We start from the raw sequence: 22256 nt of genomic DNA, 5'->3' as shown, positions 1-22256 counted from the left end.
CTTATTTTCCTGCAGTGTGCGGATGAGGTAAATGTGATTAAATTTCATTCACTTTGCTGGTTTTGTAAAACACATTTTTTTCTGTAGTAGCCGAAGACGTGTATCCTGAGTATAGGCCATAAAAAAGTTTAACCCTGGACAACCTCTTTAATATGCCCCACACATTTTAACATCCCCCTTCCGCACAGGATGTTAGCCCCATCACTGCTCCCACACGATATAATGGCCCCATCACTGTTCCCCATACATTATGGTGGACCAGTGAATAGGCCACTGTATGGGGGAGACCAATGAAGTGGCCATAAAATATTTGGCCCTGACAACCCCTTAAAACAGGTTGTCTATAAACTGGAGTGATCACAGTGGTGGCCGCCAGGGAGGTGTAAAAATAAAAAAAAAATACATAAAAAAAGCACTCACCTGTCCTCAGCACCCCATTGTCCCTGCCTGTGTCTGTTTGGTCTCATGGCCTAATTTCTGGAAATCCTGTACCTAATTGGTCTCAGTGGCCACATGAGGTGCAGGACTGCCAGCAAGGAGGTGCTAGCACGAGACTGAATGGACACTACCGGCGGACAACGGAGCGCCAAGGACAGATGAGTATGCTTTTTTATTTATTTGTTTTTTATTTTACACCTCCCGCCCACCACATGAGTTGCTCCAATTCCTGGACAACCACCTTAAAGGATTTATCCATGTTTCTAATATTGGTGGCTTGTCCTTAGGATAGGCCGTCAATATTACATTTATGATGATACAACAGTCAGGGCCTCTGCAGATCAGCTTTTCCAGGACACTGCAGCTACAGGTAATGGTAACATTTCTAGGAGCCATGTTGTTCACTTGCCATACAGGCTGTAGCAGTAGGTTTAGGTAGTAGTGCACATGGTATAGTGCGTGAGCAGCATGGCTCCCGATATGTTATTACTAGAGATGAGCGAGTACTGTTTGGATCAGCCGATCCGAACAGCACGCTTCATAGAAATGAATGGATGCACCTGGTACTTCTGCTTTGATGGCGGCCTTCCGCTTAACCCCCCGTGTGCCGACTACATCCATTCATTTCTATGCGAGCGTGCTGTTCGGATCGGCTGATCCGAACAGTACTCGCTCATCTCTAGTTATTACCTATAGCCGTCGTATCTTGGTACCGTTGATCTGCAGGGTCCTGGCAGTGGGCCCCTAGAATCAATTCCACTGCTGCGCCCTGGACACTCCAGTCCGACCCTGGGTGTTTGCCTTACCCAAACTTGAAAAAATGCACAGTAAAAAACAAAGAATGGATTTACACAGTAGAAAACTTTCAACATTTCTAAATTATGTGGGCAGAGCAGTAAGTGAATGGCTTTAGACTACAGATTTGTGGCTATCCCAGCTTCTTACGGATACATTGTTACTCTTATCAATGGCTTGAAACTATTGTGGTGCCCTCTACCAGTTAAACTGGAAATTGCAGTAAACGGCAGGATAATGATCTATAATGTGAACGCTGCAGATGACATAGACTATTCGGTTTGTGAGGAGTAGTTCTTAGAGCAATAGTGGCATAAGACATTCAATGTACGTGTGACTGCCTGTCAGTGTTTGATCTGTAGTACGCTCGCAGCCAGTTCCCTGTCATGGTGATTCTGATGCTCTCTGTGTAACCTACCTCCCAGCTGCCTTCACAAGACTGTTTCTTCAGACGCACAGCCCAGTTCTCTGGGCTAGGTTCCAGGCAGTGGTCCATTGACAAGATAACAGGCTGTGTGAGCAGGACTCCAGGGGGTCCACAGCTGACGATGGGACCCAAAAGCGTCTGACAGCCAGCTAGAGGTAACCTCAATAAGAGAAAGGAAGGATAAACAGAGTGAGATGAGAATGAATTTTCTATCTATCTATCTATCTATCTATCTATCTATCTATCTATCTATCTATCTAATATATATCTATCATCTATCTATCTATCTATCTATCTCATATCTACAGATGTACAAAATAGGGAGAGACGCTGAGCGCCAATCTGGTCAATCTGTGTCTGTTTACAAATAAATTCTTGAAGGATATTGGTCCACTCGTTGGTTTGTGCGTGCCGTACCCCACTCCTCCGCACCCCCTGTTTGGTCCAACCAGAGGGAATCCTGTATATATCTACAGATGTGTCTTACCACAGAGATATGCCCCACCTCACATTTCTTCTTAGACATTCCCAGATATAAATATCCTAAATTAAGCAATTTTTTAAAAATTATTTATTTATTATGCTTACTTGTATAGCGCCATCGTATTTCACAGAACTTTATAGACATTGACAGTCCCTTTGCCATATACGGCTCACAATCTACATTCCCTATCGGTATGTCTTTGGAGTGTGGAAGTATACCGGAGTACCTGGAGGAAATCCATGCAAACACGGGGAGAACATACAAACTGCTTGGAGATCTCGTGCTTGGCAGGATTCGAAGCAGGATGATATTGCGATAAGTTAACTCAAAAGGATGGAACCCATCTATAGGAACCATCCTATTTACATCTATGTGTAGCCCCCTATGTGAATTGCAGAATATTATATTAAATGACAGCAATAAAACAATTGGTTGGAGACATTGACTTAGCCTGTAACCCTAGTATTTCTGATTTACAATAAAATATGAGAATGATGTTAACTTCCCTCTTAAAATACACAATGTCACATCATGTGAGATAAATTATAACATGTCTTTAGGGACCTACCTCACATCTTCCTGTTTGTGAAGTGTCAGGTATATTTCATAGATCTTCCCCCGGGGAATGGCGTCTGGAGGTATGAGTAAACTAAGGCCTGAGGTGAAGCAGACAGAGTATCGCTACAGAGTTACAGTAATCATGTGAATGAGACATAAGGAGATAACTACACACAACTAATATCTTGGTACATAAGATAAGTGATGGGTATCTAAAAGCTATATTGAATGTTTTCAATATATAATGACCAGAACATTTAAGTATCTAAGACACACCAAACACTATTGGAATAAATGATTGACAATTACAGAGATCTAGGGAGGACATATGGAAGACACGCACATCTGCTAACATGACGTCTTCAGGATGGACACATGGACTGACAACTGATGTATTTATTCTCTTTTTTTTTTCTTGTATCTACTGCATGAAGATTTCATAAATTTCCTTTAAATTTAAAAGTCCTCATGATATAACCCATATTTTACATGTGGCTATGAATTCCGAACATCATTAGCATTTTAGAACTTTACACTGATTTAGATATTGAGAAAGTACACCTGTATCATGCAACACCACCATAGAGCAAATGAAGCATTACATGGTGCTCAGTGGATTCAACATACAGACATGCTGGGTCCTCCAGATAATAGGAGTTGCTCCTCGTGGCTCCTCTTGGCTCTGGCGAATTAATATTGTTTATGTAAATGAGATACTCCCCTTTATTAACTCTAATGTCCTACCAGGGTTTTCTAAATCACCACAGGGCAAATTAAGCTTTATATGGTGTCCAATTAAATCAATAGGTTGTCTGTATAATACATGGACATGCTGGGTCCTCCAGAGGAAGAGAATTGTTCCTTGTAGCTACTCTGGGTTTTAGATAATTGATATAATGTATATAAATGAGAGACTTCCCTTTATTAACTCAAAATTAACTACTAGTTGTTTCTAAACAATTATCCGCTTTAAAGGATTACGCTTCATAGTAATAGCTTGATTCCAGTTTGATTATTCCATTGGGTTAAAATCTGTAGCACATTACAAGAGAATACATAGTTCTGACTCAAGAACAACTTCTCTGATTTACTATGGATACCGTATTTTGTATAAACGCATTGAAAGGATTGTCTCACCAAGAACAACCCTTCTTAAAGTATACCTGCCGTGGCAATTCGCTGACAGTAGCAGGTTAGTACCCCATGTATATAACTCGTTTTGCCACAGGATAGTGCAGCCTTCTAGGTATTATTCCGGCATTGGCTTTTGAAGGGATGATGTAGTGTTAGGGCTCGTTAACATCTGCGCCCGTACTCCGTTCTGCAGGTTTCCATTTTCTGCACAAAACAGGGCAGGAGACGGAAACCTGCAGGACTGGTTTGAAAGATGTCCAGCCGTGAGCGGCAGTGAGCGTTTTATGCTCTCCGCCGCGAAACCGTTTTTTTTAAATCGGACACAGAGTCGGACATGCAGTACTCTGTGTCCGATTTTAAAAAAACGGTTTCACGGTGGAGAGCATAAAACGCTCACCACCACTCACGGCCGGACCCGGTCTGACAGGTTTCCATCTTCTGCATGCAGAAGATGGAAACCACAGAACGGAGACCGAATGCTGTTGTGAACCTAGCGTTACAGGTACGTTATTGAGAAGAATGTTTGCCCATGTAATAAAATAACAGCTTAAAGGCAATGAGTCACCTAAAATTGGCAGTTTTTTCAACCAAATTGTAATGTGAATTTTTAAGAATTTTTGAGGATTTTATTTTAAATTTTCTATGTCGCTATCTATGTATTTGGTAAAAAGTTCAATATTCTGCTATTTTAAATCTGGCCACTAAAGCTTAACAGCATTCTTACACTTGCTAGTTCTGTAGGGATTCTCATTGCAGCAGTGACCTATTTAAATCACAAACATGACATACAGAATCACAATAGAAGTTCACACCTCTACAGATAACACACATAATGATCTATCCACTACTGACAATAGATGATGTCACCGCTTATTTACTCCCTCTCCTTGCACAGAGAATGTCTAAAAAAAACTTTCCCATATATATCTACTTTTAATAAATAAATGTAAATAGTTGGCTCAAGCTTATAGGGGAATCCCAAACAGGGGAATCCCAAACAGGGGACTCCCTCTATGATGTCCATATGCCCTAGTAGGGCCGGGTTTTGTCTTCATGCTTGTTAAAGCATTAGGGATTACTGAAAAGACTAACATTAATCTGTAAGTACCTGTATTTGGAATCTTAAGACGTCCTCCTAAAAAGTTGAAGGTACCATAGGCCATATTACTTGATCCACGTGGCAGGGTACGGAAATAGTTTTGGGTGGAGAGTCTAGGCAATGTGTGACTATGCTCCCTTGGTAAACCTGGTCCCATAGGTGGCAGAAGATGTCCATTGGTTAGCTGGAATTTGTTTCCACCATCTTGTCGTAGGCACAAGGATCCCTGATAGGTCATTGTTGCTGTGCTCAGATCAGGCTGAATGGTCAATAGGTGAGCTTGGCCTAAAGCAAAAACAAGTCTTAATTCATTTCTCAGGAAACATGTTAATGTATACCAGTGTTTAACATAATTTAGCAATAAACTTGTATATAAACAATTAGCCATGTATCGATCTGATATTCCAATCCTCCTATATACTTAGAAAGAAAGTTAATGGGAAATCTTTGAGGAAAGATTTGTGTATGTAAATGAGTACTTCAGTGACTACTTTGCATAATTGCTGTTGTACTACTTTTATGAAATACAATCATAATTACTATGATAATTGCAAAATGCAGAATAACAGTATGAATATATTAAAATAAATCCTCTAGAATTTTTTTTTTTGTATTCAAGATCAGTCAATCATCTGCGCTCAAAATGTTCCATACCTAGGGTGTCACTATGTAGACATCAGGAAGGTTCTCCCGACTGACTTTCTCTTGTTTTAAACCGTAATGGAGATTGTATGAAGTGGTGTTCTGGTCACTCAAGGCAAGTTTGGAACACTAAGTTTAAGTTGCAGTTCACACGGAGTAAACTGGCGCGCAATATGGCACGTATACTCGTGCCAGAGTTTGCGCACTCATAAAAGATACCATTGATTTAGACCATTGGTTACGACCGTACACGGCGTGTAATTTTGTGCCCGTAATTTTGCGGCCGCAAAATTACGCACCGTATACGATCGTAACCCCCATTGAAATCAATGGGATCTTTTTTGAGCGCGCAAACTCTGACACGCGTATACGTGCCAGATTGCGCGCTAGTTTTCTCTTTTTAGTTTTAGTTTTTTAGGCATATCCAGACATGTCTAGTTCTGCTAATAATCAACATCCTAGTCTCAGATAAATTAAAATGGCTGCCACAATATACTCTGGGGTCTCTGTAGTGAGGTAACAAAAATAAAAATACACTCATAGTCACCTTCCGTTAACTCTTTTGGGCCTCCTTGTGGCTTATAGTGCTTTCCTGGTGACGTCCAGCACTTTACTGTGACATCATCAGCTTAGGTTCAGGAGTGAGGCTTGTGATTGGGCCTTAGAGGTGACCTGGCCATGCTGAGTGCCTTGAGGTCACGACTACTGTCGTGCCCATCTGACCGTTGGTGGGTCAATGACAAGTCTTCGCCATAACCCCTGGGCCGATGACGTCACAGAAGAGTGCCAGATGTCACATGGAGCCTGCTGAAAGCCGCGAGGAGGCCCAAAGAGGAAACGGAAAGCGAATATGAGTATTTTTATTTTTTATACGTATCTCAGGCACATATCGTATTCTGTCATCTGTAGAGACTCCAGAGTCTGATAATGTCACTTTTCACTTTGACATAAATTCAGCATGTTGGATAGATTCATAGGAGCCCTAAAAGTATTCTGCACTATGTTTTAAGTCAATTTAAAGTGTGGTTCGTACTGAACTTGTTCTTCCTGAAATGAGCCAGAGCTGCAAACCCGAACATGAAACAAATCATGTGAGTTGGCCCATCTCTAGTTGCTCCTGCTTTGTAAGAATTTACACTATGATATTTGCTACTTAACCCCCCAACAGTCACATTAAAATCGCAAAAACCCTCCCGAAATTTTCACTTTTTTTATTGCAGATTTTCAATTTATGGCTAAAATAAATATTACTGACATAATTCGGATGCCTTATGTGCATTTTAACCCTTTAACAATGTAACACATGTAGCCTTTAACTATTAACATGTTATCCCTCTCTCTACATTTCAGCTTTCTTAACTTTGTACATTTTATTTTTGTGAGTAAATAAGGTTTTTGTTCAGATTTTATTATTTTTGTTTTTGAGAGGTGATATGATCAGAAAACATCAATTCTGACATCTGAATTTTAATGTTTGTGGGGTTTACCATGTAGACTAAATAACGTACTAATTTTATTTTAGGGGTTGTTATGAATGTGGTGAGGCCAATATTTTTTTCATTAACAAGGGGGGGGGGGAGTCTATTTTTACCTTTAAATAGCCTTTTACCTTTAAGTAGATACCTTTAGATGCTGCAGTGGCATTAACTGCAGCATATATGGGGTTAAATGCTAAGTATGCTTTTGACTGACAAAAGTCCATGGTATCCCCCTCCCCTGGTGTTATCTGAAGTGACAGGAGAATAGTAAAATCATTTTCTCCTCTACCTTCACTGCTTGTGTTCTATACACAGGTTGAAGCGTAAGTGTGAGTATATGCACCTCCACTTTAACCAGTGATATCTCTTAATCTATTGGGGCTACAGACAGATACTTGACTTTATAACAAGACCAAGATCAGGGCTCTAACTCCTGCTGCTCCAGGAGGAGATGGTACAGACCTTGACATTCTAGTGAGGAAGCGGAGACCAGCAGTTACTGAGTTAGGAGGAGGGAGTGTAGCCATTTACCATTGCTGTTGATGGCACAATCACTTTAGTAAATGCCGCTCTATGCACTTTCATTATATGAAGTGTCCATGACGTCCAATGCCAGGTAGATAGATGGTGGAACTGACTGCCAAACATGGTTTTAAAAGTTCTAAATACTAAACATGCAAATATATGCACTAAAACAAGCAAAATTTGGAAATTCTGACCTGCTTTTCCAGGCTTGAGGCTGACAGGCTGGAAAGCGGCTGTGAGGATTGAGGAGTCAGCCACATCAGCATCTAAGCCTTCCTTCCTTCGCCAGCACACTAGTATTACTGCTAGTAAAAGTACTAGGAACACCGCCACTGCCACTACTCCAACATATAGGGCCACATCCTCCGGGGCGCCTACCGCTGCAGCACCCAAAGAAAGAAAAATAAGCTCAAATGAATAATTGTCAGTTAAAATCACATAAACATGTATAGCTCAACTATGTATACCGTATACAACATCTTAGAACAAGTTTACATTTTGAGCAGGGTTGTTTTATACACGATTAAATTTCACCTTGTTTTACTTAGACAATTATTGTACATTTGTGAGATCCAGAGTACAACAACTGTAGCAAATGATACTTCTGTAATTCTATGTCCTATCTATCTATCTATCTATCTATCTATCTATCTATCTATCTATCTATCTATCATCTAATATCTATTTAATATAAACTGTTATATAAATAAATATTTAAACTGCATAGTTAGAAATGACACAGAAACATGACAATTCTTTCAGAATAAGCAATCCTTTGTTCTTATGTGTTCTGCATTATTAGTGTTTACACTTGACATGTAGCACAAGGCAAAAATTTCCATCTCCCCTGCCTGTACTGTAAGTGTGACTGCTCTGCCTGAGAACACACTTGTACCCTGTAGGTACTGCCAGTCTGGTTTCTTTGCACAGCTCTCATGTGCCAGAGCAAAGTCATTTCTAATTACTGCCTACCTGTATCCCATTAGTCAACTCTTCTCATTAAATCACCATTATCTTAATATAGACATTAGATTCATCTACTGACTGCACAGAATAACCTACAGCGTAGCCCATTGCTGTCCCCATTCAACTGTATGCACACAGCAGAGGACACAATAGTATTAGGTATACAGAACACACATAGTGTCTGCTAGACTGTAATATATTATAGGCTGTAATACACAAACTGCTTTTCCAGTTAAAGTCAAAACAATAGTCTGAAAATATCCGGAAAATTCTGCTAGTGGAAAAAAAAGCTAGCAGAACCCATTGAACTCAATGGGGGGCTTTTTTTTCAGCGCTGAAAATTCAGCACCAAATAAAGCGCCATTTTCCTCCGTGTGAATGGACCCTAAGGGTGCATTCACATGGAGGAAAATGGTGCTGAATTTGGTATGGAATCCATGTCAGAATCAGCGCTGAAAAAAAGCCATTGAAGTCAATGGGAGGCTTTTCTTCAGCTCTGAATATGACGCGGATTCTACACCAAATTCAGTGCCATTTTCCTCCGTGTGAATGCACCTTAACTGGTATATGAAGTGTTTTTTTATTCATGAACATGTGACCGGTAATGCAACGTGGTGGCGCTGCAGGTAGACCGACACAGTGCATTCCTGCAGGATCATTTGCCGGTGTTGCTCAAAGATGTGCCTTTGAAGATGAGGGCAAGGATATGGCTCCAGCAGGATGGAGCACCTCCCCATTTTGCCCACATCGCCCGTGAACACATCAACAACTGATCAGTGGATTGGACATGGCGGACCTGTGCTGTGGCCCCCTCGCTCGCCGGATTTGACCTCACTTGATTTTTTCTTGTGGGGACAGGTCAAGTCGTTGTGTACGCAATGCCTGTGCCAACCCGTGAAGAGCTTGTGAACTAGAGCCAGGCTGCCTTCGTTGCAGTGAGGGCCATGCCAGGAGTCTGTGAACAGGTGCGTCAATCCATCTCACGGTGTTGCACTGCTTACATTGAGACAGGCGGCGAGCACTTCCAGTAATACTTGTAAATATGTAACAGTGATTAAACTAATTTCTCATTAAAGCGCTTTCTCTTCTTTGTTTCTCCTTTCACATGGCACAGCGAGGTTTAGGAAATCGACATTGCAGTCTACCTGCAGCGCCACAACTGTGCATTTCCGTCACATATTCATTAATAAAAAAACACTTCATATACTGGCTAAAGTCCATCATTTCATTTTGTGTACTTACTTCCCGGACATCATGTACATTTAGCCTAGAAAACCCCTTCAGGCTGGGGACCCACGTGGTGTTAACGCTGCGTCAAAAACCGCAACATTTTACATTCCCTGCAAAGTGAATCCCAGCCATACATTGCAGAAAAATACCCACATTGGAAATGCTGCAATTTCCAAAACGGTCATTGTTTTTGGAAATCGCAAAATGTCAATTATACTTATGGAAAAGCCAGTGGTTTCCGTATAGGAATAATTGAAGCAGAAAGTCCACGGAGGAAAACTCTGACAGAATTTCACTTAGAAGCGCTGCATGTAAAACCATGATGTTTTTTCACCGCAGTTTGTCTTGCAGCGCTTTTTCGTTGTGGCTCGCAAAGTAGGGCCTTAGCCTTACGGTTGCACCACCATGATCACCTGAACGAGTGTTGGGATATGTGTGGTTTAACCCTCCTGATGACTAGATTCAAGGAGGGATCTTCCCTTACACCCCAACGGTTAGCCCCACTGATAGAAATTGTCTCAAAAAGAAGCAGGTACACTGATCTTCTGATCCCTATGGGTCAGACTTCATATACCCATCTCACTACCATCACATTGTGAAGGTTATAATCATGTAATGTATATAAAAAACATTGTTATCCTTTAAAGCTGAATGCTAGATATACTGTAGATGCTTGAAACTGGTATGATGTTATATCATAAGATGGCAGCTGTATCCAAGATGGGTACAAGAAAAACAAATGCTTGGCTTGCTGCCACAAGACAGCGCCCCAAGGTCACCATGCAGGAGCGGGACCAGCTGGCTATATATGGAACTGCATAAACTTTTTCTGTTTGATTGAGATGTACCATACCAATCAGGAATGAATATGAAAACTTACATTGTTGTTATATCACTTCCTTAATCTGCTACTATTTAATTCTGTGTTCTCAATAAAAAGGGCTTTAGAATATATTTCTGAGCTGAGAGAAGAATGAATACCAATACAGAGTGGTGTGATTTCTTGACCTCCGGCCCTCAGCCTTATTAATTAGGATGACGGCAGTTACCCGAGATTATTGGTCAATTAGTCATAAATGCAACTATGATCTTAATAACATCACATGACCATGGACTGTATATCACATGACCATGGACTGTATATCACATGACCACGGACTGATTTTTATCCTTCAGGAGTAAACAAAGAATTCCAGCAAGCCAACAGCTAGAAAACGGAGGAACTGATACAGAAAGTAATTTGGAAGAATTGTATAACTTTCGATTATATAAACAATAACATTTATCTCAGTGTTTGTCTGAAACTGGACAGCCCCTTTAAATAACTGTACAGTAATACATGACAGAAGTATCACTTGTGGCTTTGAAAGAGTGGCTGTATTGACACAACAGGAGTCACTTAAGATGATGAGACTCTATTGTGTCTTGAAAATGCAGATATCTGCACTGACTTTCCAATGTTCAAAGGCATGACTACAGCTGCATGAAAAGAAAATGTATCAACATGGAAAAAAAATCCACATCCCGCTCCCCGAGGACACTTAATCAGAATTAGATTTTAAGGGGGGAATTAATTACTGTACTCTCTAAAAAGTCATTTAACTCTTCCATTACAGCAGACATTAGCACATGATTTATCTCGGTAGGATCAGGTTTGTTTTCTGCGGAGATAGATCATGAATTATCACTGATTAAACTGAACAAATATTTTAAGAACAGCTACAAAGATAGATAGCATTCAGCAGGAATGCCTAGGAATACCAGAGCTCAGCACAAACTCTATTCCCCATGAAGACCAGAGCAATTTTTTTCTATTTAGTTCGCCCACAAGATCTATGATGTTTGGATTAATGGGTCACTCTCTAATAATATTAGTAGGTCATCTTCTGTGGTAGTTTATAACCCGACATAGCTATTTCACCTTTCTGACAGAATATCTGATATACGTAATTGATATTTCCAAAATCTTCTGTAACACCAATAAAAGAGAAAATTACACCAAGCCTGTATACCCAGCTAACGTATACCCCAAGGAATACCAGCCTGAAGATAGCAATCGCTAAGTTGCAAGGAACGCTCACAGCAAAACAGGAGTTTGATCCACTAACATGAAACATCACCCTGTTTTTTTGCAGATGAAATTATGTCTCTCGAGAGCTGATTCCACAGAGAACAAAGTTAATAAGTTTGGTATGTGTTCACATTCAATTCCCTTTGAAGTCAGGCTAAAATATAGAATCATTGAACTGACCGTACTAGGGAGAAAAAAAATCAATTCTACTCAAGCTCCAAATTGGGTTGACCAGTGGCATAAAGGTAATAATACATGGAGTTGATACAAACATGGTGGATGCATAAATTAGGTCATGTCAATGATCATTCGCCTAGCTGTAAAACAATTATGGTCTATTTAAATAGGTCTTATCGATTGTCTAATAGCTGTGTCTGCCATAGTGGCAACACTTACTGTGCATGCAGAGTTCACTGGTGCAGTTTCGGGTCTCTGTGTCAGGCCCTTGACACTGTGGCCCACCATTCCTTGGGGCTGGCTGGGTACAATCTCTGCTTCTCCAGTGGGTGCAGTCAGAAGTACAAGAAGACCAGTAGCTCCATTCTGCCCATCCTCCACTCACTGCATATATAGCCAACCAGCAAAATAAAAGCAAAAAATATATTCATGTCTAGCATAACCAGCATTGCATTCCCATCTCATGCAAGTGCGGAGCATTGATCTTATATCATTTCCAAATGCTCCATCTGCTTTCTCGGTGTAATGGAGCCATCCTGATCTTGTATCATACACAGCAATTTCTCTCTGCCTGTCTGTCTACAGAAGAAACCAATCTCTCTATGTGCTAATACCCAGCTTCCTTGTACTCTGTATTACCGCTCCATATACATTTTTATTCATTGAGTTTAAGACAATTCTAACCAAACCCCAAGTCTTGAGAACATATATGTGCAATTTTGCAATCATCCCTCAAGTTAGAAAGCTGAGATCTATGGTATTCTTTCAGTGAAATGATGACTTAGCAGTCTCTGTACTGGTAGAATAGATACAGAGAATGGTCGCTGGAGCATTTTCTTGTCCGCTTCGGTCTTTAAAGGTATAAGGGGCAAAAGGTGCTCTCCATTGAGTACTTTGACAGCAGCACCATAGAGCTCAGTTTCCTGACAGCTCAACCTGGGAATCAAGGAAAGACTGTCCTTAGCTACCATCAAAGCTAAAAGCTAATAGAAATATTTCACTCCAGGCTTTATTATAAAAGAAGTAGTTATTCCAGATCCTTTATCGTCAGGCTCCTCTTCTAGCTCATTACTTTTCTTTCGGCATGCCTTGGTATACCTGTCTATTACTTACACATCATCTACAGGCCCTGTTTCAAGATTGTACTCACTAACAGACAGCCATAAAAGAATCTGACCTTTCCCATATAATGCCACTTACCAGGACAGAGGGTTGTGCAGGCTGTCTTCTGAATATTCTGACCCTCGCAAAATGATCCACCATTTAATGGTGTGGGGTTGGTGCACGTTCGACTTCTCTTCTGCCAACCTCTGCCACAGGTTGTGCTACAGGGAGACCACTCAGTCCATGAAGACCATCCTCCATTAACTTGGAATAAAAAATAATAAACCAAATAATACATGAAAAGATCCTACTGGCTAAAGAATCAGACTATGCTGTCATAACATATGAACGTCATGGACGCAATGAACTATTTCCTATACTATGGCACTATAATGTACTGTATAGAGTGCATGACTACACACTTTCTTGGTGTATCCAAAATACAAGTTGCTACTATTTATGACAAAGAAACGTGTCTATACTTAAAGAGGACTTTTCACCACCTTCACCAAGTCCAGCTCTTTACTTCATTTAATAGGTGCTGCTCCACTGCTTCCGACATGGTTGGAATGTTTTCAATGTTTTCTCTAGCCCCCACTGTTTGCTCTGATATGCTATGTAGGCTCTATACTGTCAGGTGGGCGGTGTCAGGCAGGTAAGGGGTGTGATTCTGAGCTTTGACATTGTCCACTTCTGATTGGAGCTCTGAATCACGCCTCCTTTCCTTCTCCTGACTGACACTGTCCACCTGACAGTACAGAGTCTATGTAGTATATCCGGCACCATAACAGCACTTTTTGCTCAGGAATGGTGGGGACTAGAAAGAAAAATGACAACTGTGCTGGAATCTTTGGAGAAGCACCTAATAACATATACTAAGAACTGAAATTGATAGAGGTGGGGAAAGATTCTCTTTAACTAATCTTCAGTTTATTGGAGGAATGCAAGATATTGACTTATATAGGATGGTTAGCAAATACCTGTGCAGTAAATTATCATGAAATCCTGTTTTTAGAAAAGCAGCTTAACTTGTGATGCACATTAGATATATCACTATTTTGTGGCATTTAATGTATGTGACTTTTATTCTTCCCATACTATTAGTCATTTTATGCCTACAGTTATGAATTATTTATCCTATTATTGATGGCAGTCACTCACCGTCCTTGCACTCAAGGCCTTACTTACCATATACAGTGATAGCGGCTGAATTGCTCCTCCGCCTAGCAACTATATTCTTGGCCACACAAGTATAGTTCCCAGTGTCAGCTAGACGGGCCTGTCTTAAAACAAGGCTGTGGTCTGTTCCAATGAAAATATTGGAATCTGTATCGGGGTCTAATACGTCTTCATTCCTCAGCCACTCCACCTTAAGCAGAAGAAAAATGTGTTTGTAAAATATGAGAGAATGAGGGTCAGCAATAGAAGCAGCAAATTATAAATGATCTACGGATATTATCTACTTAAAGGGGATGTCCAGTTTCTATAAATATATTATTGTTTATATACTGAAATGTTATTCAATTTTCTATTATAATTTCTGTATTAATTCCTCACAGTTTTTCCAGATCTGTGCCCACTGTCATCCATTGTCTACTTTTAGTGGATAAACATCAGTCCATGGTCATGTGATGGACAGTCCATCGTCATGTGATGTGCAGTCTATAGTCATGTGATGTACAGTCCATGGTCATGTGATGGACAGTCCATGGTCATGTGATGGACAGTCCATGGTCATGTGATGGACAGTCCATGGTCATGTGATGGACAGTCCATGGTCATGTGATGTACAGTCCATAGTCATGTAATGGACAGTCCATGGTCATTTGATGTACAGTCCATGGTCATGTGATGTACAGTCCATGGTCATGTGATGTACAGCCCATGGTCATGTGATGTACAGCCCATGGTCATGTGATGTGCAGTCTATAGTCATGTGATGTACAGTCCATGGTCATGTGATGGACAGTCCATGGTCATGTGATGGACAATCCATGGTCATGTGATGGACAGTCCATGGTCATGGGATGGACACACAGTTTCACAGTTTGTTACAAGACAGAGCTCTGAATACTGTGCTATGGCTATAACATACAATACAACCTGACTTATTGCTCTGACTTTTATTATGTACCCCCTCCCAATAAGATAGATGACACATTGTCAAATATAGTAGCCAGCACTTGGAGCCAGGACAAGTTGCATTCAAAGGAGCAATAACTGGCAATTTATGGATTACAAAAGTCAAAGCAAGACTGTGCCTTTCTTTGTACAGCCAGTTGGACGCTGCACCTTTCATCCAGCAGCAGGAGACAATTAAACCTGTCCATCTGCCTGAAAAAAGTCCTCTCCCGGCATCTTCAAATAATGGCGTAATTTAGTGGAGCCTAGACTGTACAACCTGTATCATCCCAGGGCTCCAATAAATTGCTCCATCATTTTAAGACGCTGGCGGAGAACTTTTTATTATTGTCACCAATCAAAGGTCTCCCATTGACTGATGCTGTCTTGCTTTCTTTCTTGTATGTCCATCGGACAGCGATGGCGCTGTGGCTGAGAGCATGCATTCGGAAACGCCATTCCTGCTAGCACTTCACACTCTAAAATTTGGGTCTGTTGGATATGGAAGATAGATGACATACATTAGGCTCTTTAAATGAAATCATTATATTGAAAAGATATGACGTAATGCCTTGCCATATTATGTACTATACTATTCGTAGTGTTTTTCTCCAGTTGGACAACGTACCATCCTTATAAACAGTATTAGCATGGTCTATGGTGCCAAAAGGCTTCATTTTCTGCATACAGATTGCTATTTATCCATATGTACCCATCCTGAAGACAGATAATACCTTTAAATCTGGATTGTATTTCTTAATCTGGAGGTTTGCCTCCTTGTTAATGACCTTACTTTAGATGTCTGCCATCTTTCCATTACCGTAAGGAGGATACATAGACAGTTTATCATGTATCACTAAAACTTGGTTTCCATTGATTATACATTCAAGTCTTTTTTCTCTTTTGCAAACTGCGGCAGAGAGCCTGGCAAAGCACATTCGTAGAGACGCATATTTCCCTGTGTTCTTCAAGTTGTGTTAGCTATGTCAGGGACTTTTCATCTGTCATAGAAGAAATGAAGTCTAGTGTCTACATGTTTGTGGAGGAGAATGCCAACAAAACTTTTTTTTCCATTACAGAAAGCTGGGGTTTGTATAAACAAGGTATCCATTTAAGTGTCGATAACGTCAAGGTCTAAACACATGAGGAGTAAATCTTATGATTTCCCGAGGCCTCTCCGCTTACACAAAAATTCATGAATTTGTTGAAATGTTTCAGCAATTATTGTAAGCTGTGTAATACGGTACGCGGGTGATGGATAGTGATAGTTTTTCTACCTCCACTAAGAATGCAGATGGACGTTTTGTGAAAAGTGCTGCGATAAAAAAACGAAACGCTGCTTGGCTGCGGTTCATTACGTGGGGCTTTAGCTTAACACAGTATTGTATTTGAAAGTTCTATACTAAGGGTAGTAAGTAGCAATACATCCTCCCAATTATGTGACCATATAGTTCTTCTTTACTGTCCTATACAGTTGAACTACATGTACTATACTAAGAAACTGTTGAAAATATTTCATATGGATCTTAATACTCCTGCTGTTTTCTCATCTGAAATTATAATGTACATGGGAATCTGAGTAACCAACTAACTGTAAGAGCAATTGTGGCTTCTACTTCATGGTGACAACCTTTAGCAACGTAAATTAAGGAGCTTTCTTACATTGACAATCACAGATATATGCCCTATTAGTGCATTGGGACATGATAGAGGAAGGTTTCCTATTAGAGATGAGCGAACGCTATTCGAAACAGCCGTTTCGAATAGAACGCTCCCATAGAAATGAATGGACGTAGCTGGCACGCGGGGGTTAAGCGGCTGGATGCCGGAAAAGTCTGCATGCTGGCCGCCTCCATTCATTTCTATGGGAGCGTGCTATTCGAAATGGCTGTTTCGAATAGTGTTCGCTCATCTCTATTTCCTATGTAAGAATCCCCACTGTGAGCCAGAACTTAGTCTTGCTCTATTAGGCTAAGGCTACCTCTACTGAGCTGCAACCAAAAAGCTCCATGTAAAAAAATTATGGTGTATAAGTTTTCATCTGAAGACTTTCTGCTTCAATTATACCTACATGGAAAATACCAACATTTCCGTAGGTAAAAATGGACATGCCGCAAATTACGAAAATGCAACAGTTTTTGAAATCGCATGTCCGCTACGGATATTTTTTTGCAATGTGTGGATGGGGTTAGCCAGAATATGATCCATTTTGCAGGTACTGTAAAACGCAGTGGTTGTTAAAGCAAAATTGTGGCGATTACACCACGTGGGACCACAACCTTAAACTCAAATTCTTCATTTATGGGAATAGTACAATTTCCCTGCAGCAGCCTATCACTAGCAGTTTATAGAAATGAATAGAATGGAAGTGCAACTGCAAGATACCCCTGTTCTTATGATCATGGGGTCCCAGCAGTTGAGCCCCCAACAACCTGCAATTTATTCGCTATCCTGTGGATAAGCAGACAAGTTGTTTTGCACTTTTGATTCAAAAGTGTTATGCTGTGTTCACACAGAGGAATTTGCCGTGGATTTGGGTGCAGATTTCATCCCTGAATCCAGGGGAGATTCCTCCCGCAATCTTCCTCCCATTGTTTTCAATGGGAAGCAGAGATTGCAGTAGGACATGGATAAAAAGAAGTAGAGTCCGTGGCTTGAGACTACCTGCTGTTTAGACCCATTCATCTGGGCCTAGTTCACTGCGGGACGCCGTGATGGAATACCGATGCACCACTAGACTGTGGGCAAAATGACAACGGCAGAAAATTAAGAGGAATACCTTTTCTTATTCCCCTGTGTGAACGTACCCTAAAACAGAAGTACTAGAAGTAGTATGGGTTAAAGATGGAACTGTTGGCACTGGCATAGAGCAATTTCAGCAGTACCATATAAACCCATCAAATAGATAGGTTAGGGTTACCTGACCAAAATGGAGTTTTCCCCTTGTGACTTGGTCTATTACCGTTATTTGTCAATAAGCAAATGAGCTATTGAAACACGAACACATTGCTTTTCTTCAAAGAGGTAAGTGATAAACTCCTTATTGTTCCAAACAGCTCATTTTCATCCTTTAAACGTTCATTCACATACAGTACTTTATGTCAGATGGGCAAGCTATTAAAAACCTTCTGGATGGGTGTGATGGATCCATTTGTGATGTCTGTTGTGTTCATTAAAACCAATGACTTTACCGACCTCCTGAAAAACCATCGCAGTGCTCTAGTCAGAAAGGTCAGACTTTTCTGTCATTATTGCCAGACTCTTGTGATAAAAAAGGAACAACTGACTCCCATTGCAAACAAAGGGCTCGGTTGTCCCATTAGTGACTGTCCAACCTTTTTATAAAAAGATGGAGGGGACTGACCCTGGCTCCTGAACTTCTAGAACAGACAGGATGGAAGTGATGTTATATGGAATAATGAGAGTCCACTCTTTATTTATGTTCATTGACTTTGTCTGTTCTAGTCTTTCTGTATTTTTACTTCCATACTATTCGGTAATATATACCTATCGCCGCTTTCACTCACATTTTTCCAGTAGGATAAAACGTCTTAAAGATAATTCTTAGCAAGAACATCAAGCAATAGAGTCAGGGCTGACAATATCTGCATATGGCAATAATGTAGATTGTAAACCCCATATAGGGATTAGAGATGAGCGAACACTAAAATGTTCGAGTTTCGAAATTCGATTCGAACAGCCGCTCACTGTTCGAGTGTTCGAATGCGTTTCGAACCCCATTATAGTCTATGGGGAACATAAACTCGTTAAGGGGGAAACCCAAATTCGTGTCTGGAGGGTCACCAAGTCCACTATGACACCCCAGGAAATGATACCAACACCCTGGAATGACACTGGGACAGCAGGGGAAGCATGTCTGGGGGCATAAAAGTCACTTTATTTCATGGAAATCCCTGTCAGTTTGCGATTTTCGCAAGCTAACTTTTCCCCATAGAAATGCATTGGCCAGTGCTGATTGGCCAGAGTACGGAACTCGACCAATCAGCGCTGGCTCTGCTGGAGGAGGCGGAGTCTAAGATCGCTCCACACCAGTCTCCATTCAGGTCCGACCTTAGACTCTGCCTCCTCCGGCAGAGCCAGCGCTGATTGGCCGAAGGCTGGCCAATGCATTCCTATGCGAATACAGAGACTTAGCAGTGCTGAGTCAGTTTTGCTCAACTACACATCTGATGCACACTCGGCACTGCTACATCAGATGTAGCAATCTGATGTAGCAGAGCCGAGGGTGCACTAGAACCCCTGTGCAAACTCAGTTCACGCTAATAGAATGCATTGGCCAGCGCTGATTGGCCAATGCATTCTATTAGCCCGATGAAGTAGAGCTGAATGTGTGTGCTAAGCACACACATTCAGCTCTACTTCATCGGGCTAATAGAATGCATTGGCCAGCGCTGATTGGCCAGAGTACGGAACTCGACCAATCAGCGCTGGCTCTGCTGGAGGAGGCGGAGTCTAAGATCGCTCCACACCAGTCTCCATTCAGGTCCGACCTTAGACTCCGCCTCCTCCAGCAGAGCCAGCGCTGATTGGCCGAATTCCGTACTCTGGCCAATCAGCACTGGCTAATGCATTGTATTGGCGTGATGAAGCAGTGGTGAATGTGTGTGCTTAGCACACACATTCAGCTCTACTTCATCGGGCTAATAGAATGCATTGGCCAATCAGCGCTGGCCAATGCATTCTATTAGCTTGATGAAGCAGAGTGTGCACAAGGGTTCAAGCGCACCCTCGGCTCTGATGTAGCAGAGCCGAGGCTGCACAAGGGTTCAAGCGCACCCTCGGTTCTGATGTAGCAGAGCCAAGGGTGCACAAGGGTTCAAGTGCACCCTCGGCTCTGCTACATCAGAGCCGAGGGTGCGCTTGAACCCTTGTGCAGCCTCGGCTCTGCTACATCAGAGCCGAGGGTGCGCTTGAACCCTTGTGCACACTCTGCTTCATCAAGCTAATAGAATGCATTGGCCAGCGCTGATTGGCCAACGCATTCTATTAGCCCGATGAAGTAGAGCTGAATGTGTGTGCTAAGCACACACATTCAGCACTGCTTCATCACGCCAATACAATGCATTAGCCAGTGCTGATTGGCCAGAGTACGGAATTCGGCCAATCAGCGCTGGCTCTGCTGGAGGAGGCGGAGTCTAAGGTCGGACCTGAATGGAGACTGGTGTGGAGCGATCTTAGACTCCGCCTCCTCCAGCAGAGCCAGCGCTGATTGGTCGAGTTCCGTACTCTGGCCAATCAGCGCTGGCCAATGCATCCCTATGGGAAAAAGTTTATCTCACAAAAATCACAATTACACACCCGATAGAGCCCCAAAAAGTTATTTTTAATAACATTCCCCCCTAAATAAAGGTTATCCCTAGCTATCCCTGCCTGTACAGCTATCCCTGTCTCATAGTCACAAAGTTCACATTCTCATATGACCCGGATTTGAAATCCACTATTCGTCTAAAATGGAGGTCACCTGATTTCGGCAGCCAATGACTTTTTCCAATTTTTTTCAATGCCCCCGGTGTCGTAGTTCCTGTCCCACCTCCCCTGCGCTGTTATTGGTGCAAAAAAGGCGCCAGGGAAGGTGGGAGGGGAATCGAATTTTGGCGCACTTTACCACGCGGTGTTCGATTCGATTCGAACATGGCGAACACCCTGATATCCGATCGAACATGTGTTCGATAGAACACTGTTCGCTCATCTCTAATAGGGATCACAATGTATGTTTTTTTTTCCCATTTGTAGAATGGGAGGAAATCCATGCAAACACGGGGAGAACATACAAACTCCTTGCAGATGTTGTTTCTGGCAGTATTTGAACCCAGGACTCCAGCACTGCAAGGGTGCAATGCTAACCACTGAGCCACTGTTTTGCGCCTTGGCAATGAATTATTTGTGCATTATGCCCATAAATACCAATATACTTTTGTTAATTCTCAATTTGTTCGCAACTTTCAGACCCATAAACATTTACAGCACAACTATATGATTCTGTGTGCTAAAAACCAAGCTAGAATTAATGCTCACGTACTCGCCTTGACGTGCAGATATGTGAAAGAAATGCGCACAGGGGAGTAATGTTTGGTGACACGATTTGTAGCACTCACCTCCGCAGGAGGAATCCCCTCAGGTGGCTGACATAACAAAGTCACCTCCTGATCCAGAGACACTTCCCTTGACATTGGCTCCTTCTCAAAATTCTTCCTGAGGTCTTAATAAAGAAAACAAAGTGTGTGAGATATAATGGAAAGCTAAATCAATTGTGTAATAGGAATGGTTATTGCACACCTAATATCAGGTAAGTCAGATACGTAGTGACATTGGAACGCTTGTGGAGTAGGAGAGAACTCGCCTTTGTGTATTGGCGCTCCGCCGCAGCTCCTGCCAGCTATGTATAACCACACATTACAGTCTGACAGTGATAGAGAGTGACAGAGAAGGATGTATACATAGTGCCTTCCCCTCCCCTTGGGGTACGCAGGTCTAAAATAAACTGAATTTCACATTCATTTAGCCTGTTCATCTACATTTTTGTTTCTCCTCGCTGAATCCCTGCTTAGAACACACATGGCTGGATTGCTAGTGACAGAAATTGACGTGGGGATGTACGGTCCCTCATAGCGCTGCTACACTGGCACCCTGTGGCAAAATCCACCAGCTCAGTAATAACACGGGCCACCTCTTTGCTCACCTGTCTTCTCCGGTTTGCTTTCAGTAGTCTAAAAGGAGCCTGACAACTATGTTCAGGGCAAAGGAAATGCTTGCTTGTATTTACTGCTAGGAAAGCACAGACACCAGGCACGAGGATTGTCAGCCGCTCCGACACGCGCCCTATATCCACCATTAAAAAGTCAGTGTTTAGATACTACTAAATAGACACATGCCTTGAGGAGGTTACAGTCTGCAGGGCGTGTGAGTGAGGTGACATAGTGGCAGTGACATGGAAATGCAGTGCGAAATCAAAGCCTGATGCATTGTGGGATAAATGTGTTGATGGC

At 41.8% G+C, this 22256-nt stretch overlaps 1 protein-coding gene across 1 annotated transcript in view; it reads right to left on the bottom strand.

Annotated features, from left to right (window-relative positions):
• Positions 1-22256, bottom strand: part of UNC5A (unc-5 netrin receptor A) — a 319041-nt gene that overhangs the window by 62957 nt on the left and 233828 nt on the right. Inside the window, exons 4-11 of the mRNA XM_075274664.1 lie at positions 21366-21469; positions 14317-14497; positions 13225-13392; positions 12244-12408; positions 7775-7960; positions 4945-5220; positions 2713-2800; positions 1652-1820 (exon numbers count right to left, since the gene is read on the bottom strand). Coding sequence (XP_075130765.1) covers positions 1652-1820; positions 2713-2800; positions 4945-5220; positions 7775-7960; positions 12244-12408; positions 13225-13392; positions 14317-14497; positions 21366-21469 — 1337 coding nt within the window. The remainder of the gene's footprint in view (positions 1-1651; positions 1821-2712; positions 2801-4944; positions 5221-7774; positions 7961-12243; positions 12409-13224; positions 13393-14316; positions 14498-21365; positions 21470-22256) is intronic.

This window comes from Leptodactylus fuscus, chromosome 5, assembly GCF_031893055.1.
Source record: "Leptodactylus fuscus isolate aLepFus1 chromosome 5, aLepFus1.hap2, whole genome shotgun sequence".
Taxonomy (NCBI): Eukaryota; Metazoa; Chordata; class Amphibia; order Anura; family Leptodactylidae; genus Leptodactylus; species Leptodactylus fuscus.
This window is presented reverse-complemented; position numbering and strand designations above follow the sequence as displayed.